We start from the raw sequence: 12,603 nt of genomic DNA on the forward strand, positions 1-12,603 counted from the left end.
TTTCACTTTCCATCTCTACTAGGATAATTCTTTTCCCTTAGAGGTTATTACAAAATACTGAGTATAGTTCCCTGTGCTATACAGTAGGTCCCTGTTGGTTATCTATTTTATTCCCTGCTAGTAATTAATACTAAACTGAACTGTGCCCCAAATGACCTGTATAGTCATATTAAAATTAAAGCTAAAGCTAAAATATAATATGTAAAAGTCAGCAGGGTTATATTAATCTCAGCAACTAAGTATAAGATTTTATGTTTGCCAATGTTGTACTTATTTCCTGAAATCTTATCTACCCTCTTCAGGTTCAATTATATTCGATAGACATTAAGAGCTGACCAGAGAAAGTATTTATAATAAATGAAAAGAGAGCATATGTAAGTACATATACAATAATGACTTAACTGTAAAACAAAATATAAATATGCCATATTTTATACACCAAAATATTTACAGTGATAGTAACTCTATGAAGGCAAAAACCCCTGTCTCACTCATCTTTGTAGTGCCATCTTATAGAAGAGTGCCTGGTACAAAGTAGGTGTTCAAGAAATGCTTGCTGAAAAAAATGAAAGTGAATAATATATGTTCTCAGAAAAAGGGGTACTCAATCAAGTAAATATATGAAATTTTAATATTTTTTAATCTGAAACATACAAAGGTCTAAAGATAAAGTCGATACCTCACTAAAATTTATGTAACTTGATTATTACAAAGTTAAGTCTTGAGTCAAAGATCCAGCTCTAAAAATATAGTCTCAAAAATCACATATTTACATATAACACTAAAACAAGTAAACTGTCTTAGGCTGTATCATCATTATCCACTGCAGCATAGATGGCTTGATTTCTCCTCTTGATTTTCTTTCTTTGTTCAGGTTCATGTTCATCACTCAGCCTCTTCAACGGCACCTTGGTTAAGTCCTTTCCATCCCCCAACTCCACAGGGTCACCGCGATTCCCCTCCTTGCCAACTGGGGAACCAGATGTATCATCAGAAGATACAGTCATGGAACTTGGCAAGATCCTGATGTCAGAGAAGCTTGCAGAAAAGTCAGAAGCTTGATCAGAAGATGGTTCTACAGATGGTGTATTCATGTCACTGTGTGCACTTACAATACTATCATCATATTCCTCTTCTTCGTCTAACATTATCTCGTCTGGATTAATAGAGGACAGGGCGGATGTGTCTGTGTTATATTCACTAGGGTCTTCTCCAGAGTCATTACTCTCCACGTCATCCTGCTCTTCAGAGTCACCACACACGTGCTGTTCTTCCTTGGCCTTCTGAAGCCTGATGTTAATGTCAGTGATGCCAAGTTGGGCACAAAATTCAGTAGTCTGAGGACTGATCCTATGAACCAACTGCATTTGTGTCTGTGGCTTGCTAGGGTCATAACAAGCAGCTGTTACACTAAAGTTACATGGAACTTTGAGGTCATGATTCAATTTTTCCAATACTTCACTCATAGCTTCTTTTGTTGCACTGTAATCCCACCTAGAAAAGTCCAAAACAACAGCTTTTTACATTTTATCAGCCTCGGACAATAAATGATGAGATCTAACTATGGACGGCAGGTGCGTTAAAAAATAAACCACATTTCAGAATTCTACTTCATAAAATTATAGTTAACTTAGCAAAGGACCATTTTGAGATTAAAACAATTCTTAGAAAAAGCTGTCCTTAACTCACTCCCTAAAACAAGTACAAATTATTTTAATGTGTGAACCACATCTCCACGGTCTTAAAGTTTCATGCACTTATGTGCTTATAGTTTGATGCACTTATACACTTATTTGGCTTGGTGCTCAGCAGTCTATTTTCTTGGGTCTCTTGGATGGAAAACTTGCAATTTTCATGCCAGTCAATAAACTTTGAATTGTAGCAATAACTCCTTTGATTTAAAAAATAATAATAATAAGGTGGAGGGGACAAAAACTGTGCATACAATGGAGAGGGAAAATCCTAAATAAGGTCAGACTCACCTTGTATGCAGGCCATTATTTTCAGGCATATTCCATAGGCGCTCACTCACATTAATAAGATCATTAGTAGCCCTGAGAATAGCGAGCCATTCAGTATCATACTCCAAGTAATCAGGAGCACTGGGGTCATGTTCTATTTCTATTACCTACAAGAAGAAATTGGTAATTTTAAGAAATACATATCTATTTTTAATATTCTAAGAATGTCAATATAACAATAAAGTTTTAAAGGAACTTAATTTAGTAGCTTAAAAACATTTATGTAACTTAAACATTCCCAAAGAAATCTCAGAACACATAAATTACAAAGAGCACCAATAATTTCTGAAAGGAGGGACTTCCCTGGTGGTGCAGTGGTTAGGAGTCCGCCTGCCAATGCAGGGGACACGGGTTCGAACCCTGGTCTGGGAAGATCCCACATGCCACGGAGCAACTAAGCCTGTGCGCTACAACTACTGAGCCTGCGCTCTAGAGCCTGCGAGCCACAACTACTGAGCCCACGTGCCACAACTACTGAGGCCCGCATGCCTAGAGCCTGTGCTCCACAAGAGAAGCCACTGCAATGGGAAGCCAGCGCACCATAACAAAGAGTAGCCCCCACTCAGTGCAACTAGAGAAAGCCCGCGCACAGCAACGAAGACCCAATGCAGCCAAAAAATAAAATTAATTAATTAATTAATTCAAAAAAAAATTTCTGAAAGGACACAATTTTTTTTTAATCACTGGAAGAGTAAAACTATATTGCAAAGTTATTTCATTTTCTTTTTACCTGAAGAAAGTCTCTGTGTGGTAAGCATTTGTCCAGGGCTAGAAATTTGGTTGCTTTGGCTGACTGTCCTTTATCCTTGGCCTAGACAATATGAACCATAATTTAAGAAAGAACCATAATTTAAGAAAGAATGTTAAAAACATCACAGGCAATTCAGACATTGAAAAGGATGGAAATAATCTTTATTACCCAATCCCCTAAGTTGTGTGTCAAAGGAACAACGGTTACTTTTCCAAAACAAGTTAGCTCTATACCCCCTTGTGCAATGACGAGCTAGGCACTTACACTCTCTGGGCTTCAATTTCCTTACAACAGTCAAAGCAGAAAGAAATGGTGGTAATGATAATGTTAAATAAAGCAAATAACACACAAAACCAAAGGTTTAAAGCAAATAACACAAAGGTTAAAGATCAGACAACAGAAGAGCTTAAAAGTAAATTGGCAGAGCTAAAACTATACAACTCGTAGAAGAATTCATAGGAGAAAATCTTTGTAACCCTGGGTTAGGCAAAGATTCTTAGATATGACACCAAAGTAGATAGATATATATATATACTCCATAGGATGAAATACTATTCACCAATAAAAATGAAAGAAACACTGACACATGCGACAACAAGAATGAGCCTCAGAAGCAAGCAAAGGAAAGAAACCAGTTACCAAAGATTCTAGAACTGGATTATATGACGTTTGCACAACTCTGGAAATTTACTAAAAATCACTGAATTCTACACGCAAGACAGGTGAATTTTTGATATGGAAATTATACTCCAATAAAGTTCTTTTTTAAAAAGTGAACCAGCAGAAAGAAACATGGGAAGATCACACACATGAAGGTCACACTGGAAGAAGTAAAAAGTGACTCACTAAAAACAGCAAGGCACATGGAGGAAGAAAGACAAGGAAGCAAGCGATGGGACACCCTGCTGAGGACCAGGTTTCAATTCAGTGGTGGGGAGGGACTGAGAGGTGGGATGCACACAGATCACGGGCAGATCCTGGCAGCAGGGCAGTGCTGAGGAAAGATGACCTTTGGTGTTAGTAAAAGGGCTCAGACAGAATACTGGTGAAGTCAGAGGCAGTTGAGGAGCCAAGAAAAAGGGATCAAACATATTAATTCAGAGACACAAGTCCCTGAGGTTGACAACAGAAGACGGAATCCGGGAAAAGTAGCAAATTAGGTGCTTCAGTAGCAATCCAAGAGCATCATGAGCCCCAAGAGACAGAGGAGAGTAACACAGACGTGGGAAAAGTGACCGACAGAAACAGAAGACTTGGACGTGGGAAGAGGATAATCACGTTGGCAACAGCCCAAAGGAAAATGCAAGAGGAACCTCGCCTTCTTCTCCCAGTGAAGCTGGGGAGTAAGAATAAGCCCACAACAGAGAGGGCCCACAGGAATGTTTTCAGACAGAATCTTCCAAACCATGTGCAAAGAGCATCACCGAAGTGTACCTCTACCGCAGGAAAGGGTTTGGTCAGGTAAGTTCAGGAAGCGCTGCACAACCCATCCCCCCTCTCAGAGAAAAGTAATGCCCATTAGCACACGGGACTCTCAGAAATTCTACAGAAGCCTCTGGGAAGAAATCCCGAACTTTGTTAACCCAGCATTTTCTAAACGTATTTCCTATGGGATACTTTATGGGAAAGTCAGAATTCAACCAGAATCAGAGGTGAAAGGAAGAACTGCATAGTTCCATTAAAGCCTAACTCTAAGTAGGTATTTATTTTCTACTTTTCATCAAGCACCATCCCCAAGCAATTACCAAAGGAAAACTCTGGGAGTCATTCTAGATTCACTCCTCCCTCTGTCACTAAATCCTGATGATTCTGCTTCCAAAATCTCTCCGGAACCCACTTCGTTCTCTGTGTTCCCTCTTTGCCTTAGGTTAGGACCTCATCTTTTGCTTACATAGCCTCCTCTGCCTCCCATTTTACATTACTCCAATCCACACACAAAACTGCTGCCAAACTAATCCTTCTGAAATGAAACTCTGACTTCATCACCCTCAACTTTCCCCATTACCTTCTGGTTAAAACCCAAACTCCAGAGCATGTCCCAGAAGGCAGCTATGATCTCACTCCAGCTTCATCTCTCCCTGTGCCTCAGCCCCAGCGACCAGCTGCACTTCCCCAAAGGCACCACGCTCTCGGACCTCCAGCCTGTGCACACATCAGTCCCTGGGCCTAGATTACCCTGATAATCTGCTTCTTCCTGGCACCATCGATTCCTTTAGAAAACCTTCTCTATCCCCTCATCTCTCTGTCCACATCCCCATCTCACCATGGCCTGGCTTAGGTGTTCCCACAGTATCCTAGCACTTTTTGTCACAAAATTATTACACTATTTTATAATTGCTTGCTTGTCCCTTCTCCCCAGTGGATACTGAGTTATTCACAAAAGGAAAGTTATCTTTGATTTCTTTCTCTAACTTTCCAACTATGCCCATAGGGCCTAGCCCGTAGATGTTCAATAACTGTTTGTTAAATCAAAGAATAAGCATTTTGTTGTCTACCTGATGCTGCATCAAGGCTGCAAACTTCACATGAAGGTGTGCAGAAAACCAGTAAGTAGGTTTTAAGTGCTCTAAAAGTTCTGAGGCAGCGGGACTTCCTAATGTGTTATTTTCCACTTCTTGTCGGAAAAAAGATTTAGTCTTAAGAAGTTGCTTCTTATTTCCATAATGATATATACTTCTCGGCCAATCATGAGATAAGAATATGTCCATAGGCTGCTTCAGCTTTAACAAAAGAAGAAAAGAAAGAAAGCTCTTAAAAACAGATTAACCAAAAGCAATCCCCTCCCTTCTCTCCCACGGAGACCTCTAGATTTCTGTGTAATTCATTCTAAGAACACTTTATTTAAGGAAGTCACAGAAATACTGAGCTACTCACTCATCGAGGCAAAGAGAAACAGCTTTCTCTCTGCCTGACAAATCACCTTTATTTTCCGTGGCAAGGCAGTTCAATAGAGACACACTTTGATTAGATTGCCAATCAGCACTGGGTTTCTAAAATCTACAACATGCACTGTTCTTTTCCCTTTTAGTAAAGAAACTACTGTTTTAAGATCAATGTCCAGATTTCATGAGACTTGTAAATGATACAGTAAACCTAACCTACAGTAAACCTTTTTTTTTTTCCTGATGGACTCACATAGTAAACACCAAAAAAACCTCTCTGTTTACTACAAAAATTATATTAGAGGTATTTAAGGTAGCTGGTGTCTTCTTGGGGAGAACACAAAATATACTCCATACTGTCAAGTAATCCAAAGCAAATACTTGGAAAACTAAATTAAAATAATTTAAGTAAGTGTTCAAGAAAATAGAAAAGGTAAGATAGATATGACTAACCACTGAAAAGCTGGTATGGGCAATAAGTGCTACAAAAATTCAGAGAAGGGTGAGGACTTTAAACTAGAACACTGGTTGGGAAGTGAAATCTAAGCTGGGTCTCCAAGGACCAGTAGGATTTAGATGAGTAAAGGGAAAAAGGATTCCAGGTAAGAAACTGTTATGAATGGGGCATACCTGTAAACATCTTTATGTTCCAGTCGAGGCTGTATTTATGATGGGAAGGGCCTGAGTTCAGTCTGGCAGGCTCTACCACTTAACTGTGTGGGAAGTCCCGGGCAGGTTACTTTATCTATCTGAGCCTTTGGCCTCTCTCCCTTAGTGTGACAAAGTTGGACACGCTGCATGACAGAATTTGAGTGACAGTTATATGAACTATCACGGATGAAAGCTGCTTAGCCCGGTGTCAGACATTTAATGGGTTCACAAACAAAAACCTAGTTTCATTTACTCTCCAGTTAAGCCAGTGTTTCGGTTATCACCTTCACAATTTTCCCATATCATCTTCACTATTATTTTCTATTTAATATCATTATTTAAAATAAAATATTTAACACTTTCTTTCAAGTATCACTTCATTCCAATATATATTCTTTAGCCTTACCCTAAGGAATAGTAGCTGAAGTCATGGATCAAATATTTTATTTTATTATTAATCACTAAAATAAATGTATAGCCATTAAAATTTTTTAAATGTTCATCTGTGAACCTCCTAAAAACAACTCAAGATCCAAATTGTGGAAATACCGAATTGAGCTCTTCTTGGAAGTAGCAGATCAAAATACATTCTGGTAGAGAATTACTTTACCATTTTTTCAAGTCTGTTGTAATGTACTTTTTACATACCTGTTTTAATTTGTAGACTTCAATATTTCTCACATGATAGATACTCCTTATTGTAGCTGCATTATAGGGGGGGCACTCAAAATGACCTTAAATTGAAGAAGAGAAATAAGCTATATTCAACTCCCTTAAATAGTGCAAGTATAAACACATACATACACTTCTCCAAAACTGACGTTTGTCATCAATGCTTTTGGTTCTTGAAAATTTTATTAAAAAAACACTGCTCTCAAAATGCTGGTATTTTCTAATAACTGATCACCAACTATAAATCTAAATAAGTGGGGGGCTTATGATTTTTTAAATTAAATTATATTTAATTTTGGAATACACTGTTTAGTCACATAGTTTAAGATTTAAAAGATACCATCAGAAAGGTATAGGGTAAGGGGGAGGGGGGTGAGGGAAGGATGGATTGGGAGTTTGGGATTAGCACGTGCAAATTACATACAGAATGGATAAACAACAAGCTCCTACTGTATGGCACAGAGAATTATATTCAATAACCTGTGATAAACCATAATAGAGAAGAATATGAAAAAGAACGTACATATATGTGTAACTGAATCACTTTGCTGTACAGCAGAAATTAACACAATATTGTAAATCAACTATACTTCAATAAAATAAATTTAAAAAAAAAAAGAAAGGCATAGGGTAAAAAGTATTCCTCCTGGAGGGCAGACCCTAGTGGGTACCTAGGGCTGGCGTGGGAGCAGGGATTAAGTTTGGCACAAAACTACTAGGCATGATAGAGATGTTCTAAATCCGGATGGTGCTAAAGGCTGCATAACTCTACAACTTACTAAGATCACTGAATTGTGTACTTACAATGGTACATAAATTTTACGTCAATCAAGCTGCTAAAACAAGCGGACGGGGTTCTCCTATTCCTTCCCCCATCCATCAGTAACCCTACCTACAGGGAACCAGTGTTAATCAGGTTTCAGTATTTTATTCCAGGGATGTCATCTATGCATATAATATACATATTTCTTTATCCTCCCTTTTTTTTTTTTATACAAGTGGCAGTATAATTTATACACTTTCTGTGCCTTGTTTTTTTCACTTAACTTATTTTGGAGTTCTTTTCATATTAGTCACACATAGAGCTGCTTCTTTTTTCTTTCTTTTTGACTTCATAACATTGCACTGTATAGTTATATCATGACACATTTAACTAGTTCCTATCTTTTGCTATTACAAACAAGGCTGAAATACATTTGTTTATATCATTTTGCACTTGTGGAATATATCTGTAGATAAATTCCTGGAAGTAGAACTCCTGAGTCAGAATACTTCTATAATTTCCACAGATGTTACTAATTTTCCTCCAAAGAGTGGTCCCAATTTGTGCCCACACCTGCCATGTAGAAGATGGCCAATTTTTGTAGACCCATCCCAATAGTTCAGAATCATGGGGAACAGGGCAGCAAGGAACAGACTTGTGATTTAACAGTTACACTGAGGATGTAAGTTTTAGCTGTCAACTTAATTCATGAAATTTTAAAATCAATGTGGATCCAAGCTATTCCTTTAACTTTAAAATCAAGATATAATTCATTCAGATACAGTGTGGTATATTTATACAATGGAATACTATTCACAAATTTAAATGACAGTGTTACATGTATCAACATGGATTTCAAAAACATATTAAACAAAGAAGCAAGTTGCAGAAAGATACATGTAAAATGATACACTTATATGAAGTTTAAAACATGCTATATAATACACTGTTTAAATCTGTTACTGATATGGTAATGATATAACATAATCAAGTGAATGATAAACATCAAATTCAGAATAGTGACTGCCTGGTGAGGTAAGGGAGGAATAAAAGGAGAGAGATGGGATTGAGGACAGATAAACAATGAACTTCAATTGTATCTGTACTCTTTTATTTCTTAAAAATCAAAACTAAAAGTGGCAAAATACCAAATAAAACTAGATGGTGTATACACAGATAATATGTTCTAGTGTTCTCTATTTTTTCATATTTATAAAATATTTTATAATATAAATTTAAGAATAAATTAATCAGTTCATAGGAGAAATCCAATGAAAAAGTCAAACTGTATATTATGCTTAAGTTACTATGGGGCATGGAAGTTCTAAAGTTTAAAAACAATTCTCAGAATAACAATACTCACTTTGCTGTATACCTGAAATTAACACCACATTGTAAATCAACTGTACTCCAATTAAAAAAAAAAAAAAAGAATGTAATAAAATGTAAAAAAAAAAAAAAAAAAGCATAACAATACCTTTTCGATAGTCATGAGATTTAAAGATACCAGAGATTCCACCAATCCTTACACCTCGGTATTTTACTACACCTGCCAAGCCTGAAAAATTACATAGTTAAATAAAATTACTGTAGGCAAAAGCAATCTTTACTAACTGAACAAACAGTTTAGAGGCCTAGAATATCATGCAGTCTTAAAATTATTTGAAAATTAAGTGTCATGATGAGGTTACTCTTTTACATAGAAAATATGCCAACAATATATAACGTAGAGTAGGGAGACAGACTACGGAAGCAAGAGACTGAGCAGAAAAGAAGGAACAAATGAGATAGGGAGTGTGAAGAGGGAAACAGACATACATAATTTGGTACCTAAAGGAATATGGGGATGGGGCGGGGGAAATAGGGGAAAATGTCCTATGATGGATTTATATGTTATATATAAGGTATATATAACATATACCTTTGACTTATAGAATATAGAAACCTGCAGTTTCTATATTTCATTTGATTGATCATCTTCAGACAATTTCACCTTTTCACAATACTACAGTTGTCAAAAGATGATCCATCAGTAATGATGTAGAGAAATTAAATTTCTGAAGTTATAATGTCATCACTAGAAACACCTGTAAACATTTAAATAAAGAGATGAAAGGACTGTATAGTTTAAAAGGACTAAAACTGAACCTGAACCTAATCAGGTCTATAAATCTAAATGCAGATTATAAGCAATGCAGAGGATAAAAGGAACACGTTAAACAACCCAAGGAAATCCAATCAGCTAAACCCAGAATGTGGGAAATTCTGCCAGATAAATTTCCCATTTTCTTCAACAAATAAACAGCATGGGGGTTTGGGGGAGAAGAGAGTGCGAAAAGGGACAGTTATAGTCTAAGAGACTTCAGAATCGTGACAATCAAATGAAAGTGTGGACCTTGTTTGGATCCTATTTGAACAAGTCAACTGTAAAACAGACATCTTTGTGATAATCAGGGAAATCTGAACATGAACTAGGCAACAGATAATGATAGGCAATAGGTATAATCATGGTACTGTACTTGTGGTATTTTTTTAAATCCTCATCACTTAAAAATACATGCTAAAGTATTTACAGGTGAAATAATCCGATGGCTGAGGTCTGCTTTAAAATACTCCAGTTGGGACTTCCCTGGTGGTCCAGTGGTTAAGAATCCACCTTCCAATGCAGGGGACACGGGACTGAGCCCTGGTCAGGGAACTAAGATCCCATATGCCCCTAAGTCCCTAGAGCCCGCATGCCGCAACTACTGAGCCAGCGCACTCTAGAGCTCCAGAGCGCCCAGGCGCCACAACTAGAGAGAAGCCTGCCCACCGCAAGGAAGATCCCGCACCGCAAGGAAGATCCCGCGCCGCAAGGAAGATCCCATGTGCAACAACTAAAGACCTGACGCAGCCAAATAAATAAATAAATAAAATATTAAAAAATAAATAGATAAAAATAAGATAAAATACTCCGGTCACCTCCTCCCACAAAAGAGTTTAGGCAGGGAGTGGGTTGAAAGAAGGATGGCAGAACAGTAATTGTTGTTAAAGCTGTTTAATAGGTACAGAGATTCATTATACTATTCTCTATTTTTGTGTATGTTTAAATATTTCCATTATAAAAAGTTTTTTTTAATTTAATAAGAAGAGTAAGAAAAAATTTAAGGGATTGCAAATCGTACAGAAGCTCTTTGCAGTTATATTAAGTACTGCTTAAAGCACTAGATGATGCATGGACATATTTTCATGATTACCTACTTAAATGAACTATTTTAATTAAATTTTCATGATTATTTAAATCAAGAGACATTCCCAAAACACCATATATTTCAAGATGCTGATCAACTGATATACAAATCCTGACAGGCTCTTTGATGCTATCAGACCAAGAAATTACCCACGAACACATACCTAAATAATAAATGTTTGGTGCTACCCAGCCACCGTAGGGTAACTCTTGCAAATGATTTGAGGCTTCATGGTTACCCCCGATGAAAATTGTGAGAACTGGGGCCTTTTTCTCTCCAGAGTAATACCTAGAACATAAGGGTAAAGTTGTCAGTTGGCATAGCAGAAATGAGACATAGAGAAAAGCAATTGGGCATGCCTGTACTATTAGGCATAGCAGAAAAGCAAAATAAGGTACGAAGTAAAAAAAACCTGAGCTCATCATAAAAAATTAAGCTCTTTCTAAACGAATTGTCCATCCTTGTCCTTAAGAATGATTCAGGGCTGCCACCTTGGGTTCAAGCCAACGTATATTCAATGAGGTCAAAAACTTTCGTCAGTTCACTGTTACAACCTTAGTTTCTAGAATGAGGACTAGCACATAGCAAGCGTCCAATAAAAACTCCTAGATCAATAAATGGATTAGTCCCAGAGTCCTATTAAGCATAAAGTAGATTAACCTGTCAGTTTCTTCCTCCAGATTTTCCCCTCAGGCTGCGATCCCTTCCGAAACAAAACAGATGAATGGAAAGAAGAAAAGTGACATTTACTAAGCGCCAGTTCCTAGACACACAGCGTGAACAAAGACGGAAACTAAGAGAGACAGCTGGTCAGCAGCAGACAGGATTCGAACACAGCCCGGGTTCTCTGCCCCCACCGCTGGCTAGTCACACCTCGCACCGCGGGGGCCCGGGCCCAGGCCACGCCCCTCACCTGTAGAAGGTCTGCATGTGGCGGTACTTGGGCGGCACGGCCATGCAGCGCAGGTCGGCCTCGTTGCGCACAGCCTGGAAGTCGCCGCAGCATAGCAGAAGGTCTATCGGCCCCGGGCCGCGCCGCTCCGCCAGCGCCAGCGTCTCATAGATCTTGTCCAGCTCGCCGTGGCAGCAGCCGGCCACAGCCACCCGCATGCTGCCGGCCCGAGGCAGGGAGCGCGGCCCGCAACCCCCTAAACCAGAGCCAGCCCAGGCCGGACAACGAAGACCCGACTGATCGCTCAGATCCCGCCAACCTTAACTGAGACACCGCCTCCTGCAATTGAGACTCCAGCAGTATAATTCACTTCCGGTTTCCAAATCTCGCGAGAGAGAGGTCGGGAAGGGCAAGACCGACCCAGGGATGCCAGGGAGCTTTCAAATCGACTCGTACTTTGCCTGTTTTGGCAGGTGTTTCTTAAAGTCCGAGCAGCCTGACAGGTGCTAAAAATCAAAACCAGAATAGTAAGACAAACAAACAAAAATTCCCGGAAATAGTGTAGTTTAGGATGAACTTCTCACGGCAAAGATAATTGCCTGAAAGTGCTTAGAAACGATTAAACAAACAATTTTTTAAGACACCCGAAATAAAAATAAATTTAAAATAAAACGTAAAAACTCACTGAGGATTTTGAAATTATCTCCTCGAAGAGTTTCTAAAATTATCAGTTATTTTTTT

General features: G+C 38.3%; 1 protein-coding gene across 1 annotated transcript; it reads right to left on the minus strand.

Moving 5' to 3' along the window:
* Positions 1–621: 621 nt before the first annotated feature.
* On the minus strand, positions 622–12,206 carry DBR1 (debranching RNA lariats 1). Its single transcript, XM_007170339.2, has 8 exons — positions 11,884–12,206; positions 11,134–11,258; positions 9,218–9,298; positions 6,954–7,039; positions 5,268–5,492; positions 2,752–2,832; positions 1,983–2,128; positions 622–1,494 (listed from the first exon to the last, which is right to left on the minus strand). The coding sequence occupies exons 1-8, from the start codon at positions 12,078–12,080 to the stop codon at positions 801–803; spliced, it is 1,635 nt and encodes a 544-aa protein (XP_007170401.1). The 5' UTR covers positions 12,081–12,206; the 3' UTR covers positions 622–800.
* Positions 12,207–12,603: the final 397 nt, after the last annotated feature.

The sequence above is a fragment of the Balaenoptera acutorostrata genome, chromosome 4, assembly GCF_949987535.1.
Source record: "Balaenoptera acutorostrata chromosome 4, mBalAcu1.1, whole genome shotgun sequence".
Taxonomy (NCBI): domain Eukaryota; kingdom Metazoa; phylum Chordata; class Mammalia; order Artiodactyla; family Balaenopteridae; genus Balaenoptera; species Balaenoptera acutorostrata.

Coding starts and splice junctions, on each gene's coding strand:
- DBR1 (XM_007170339.2), bottom strand. CDS start 12,080: ATGCGGGTGGCTGTGGCCGGCTGCTGCCACGGCGAGCTGGACAAGATC. Junction 5,493..6,953: donor AAGTCTACAAATTAAAACAG/GTATGTAAAAAG, acceptor CTTTTGTTAAAG/CTGAAGCAGCCTATGGACAT. Junction 2,129..2,751: donor CACACAGAGACTTTCTTCAG/GTAAAAAGAAAA, acceptor TTCTTCTTGTAG/GTAATAGAAATAGAACATGA.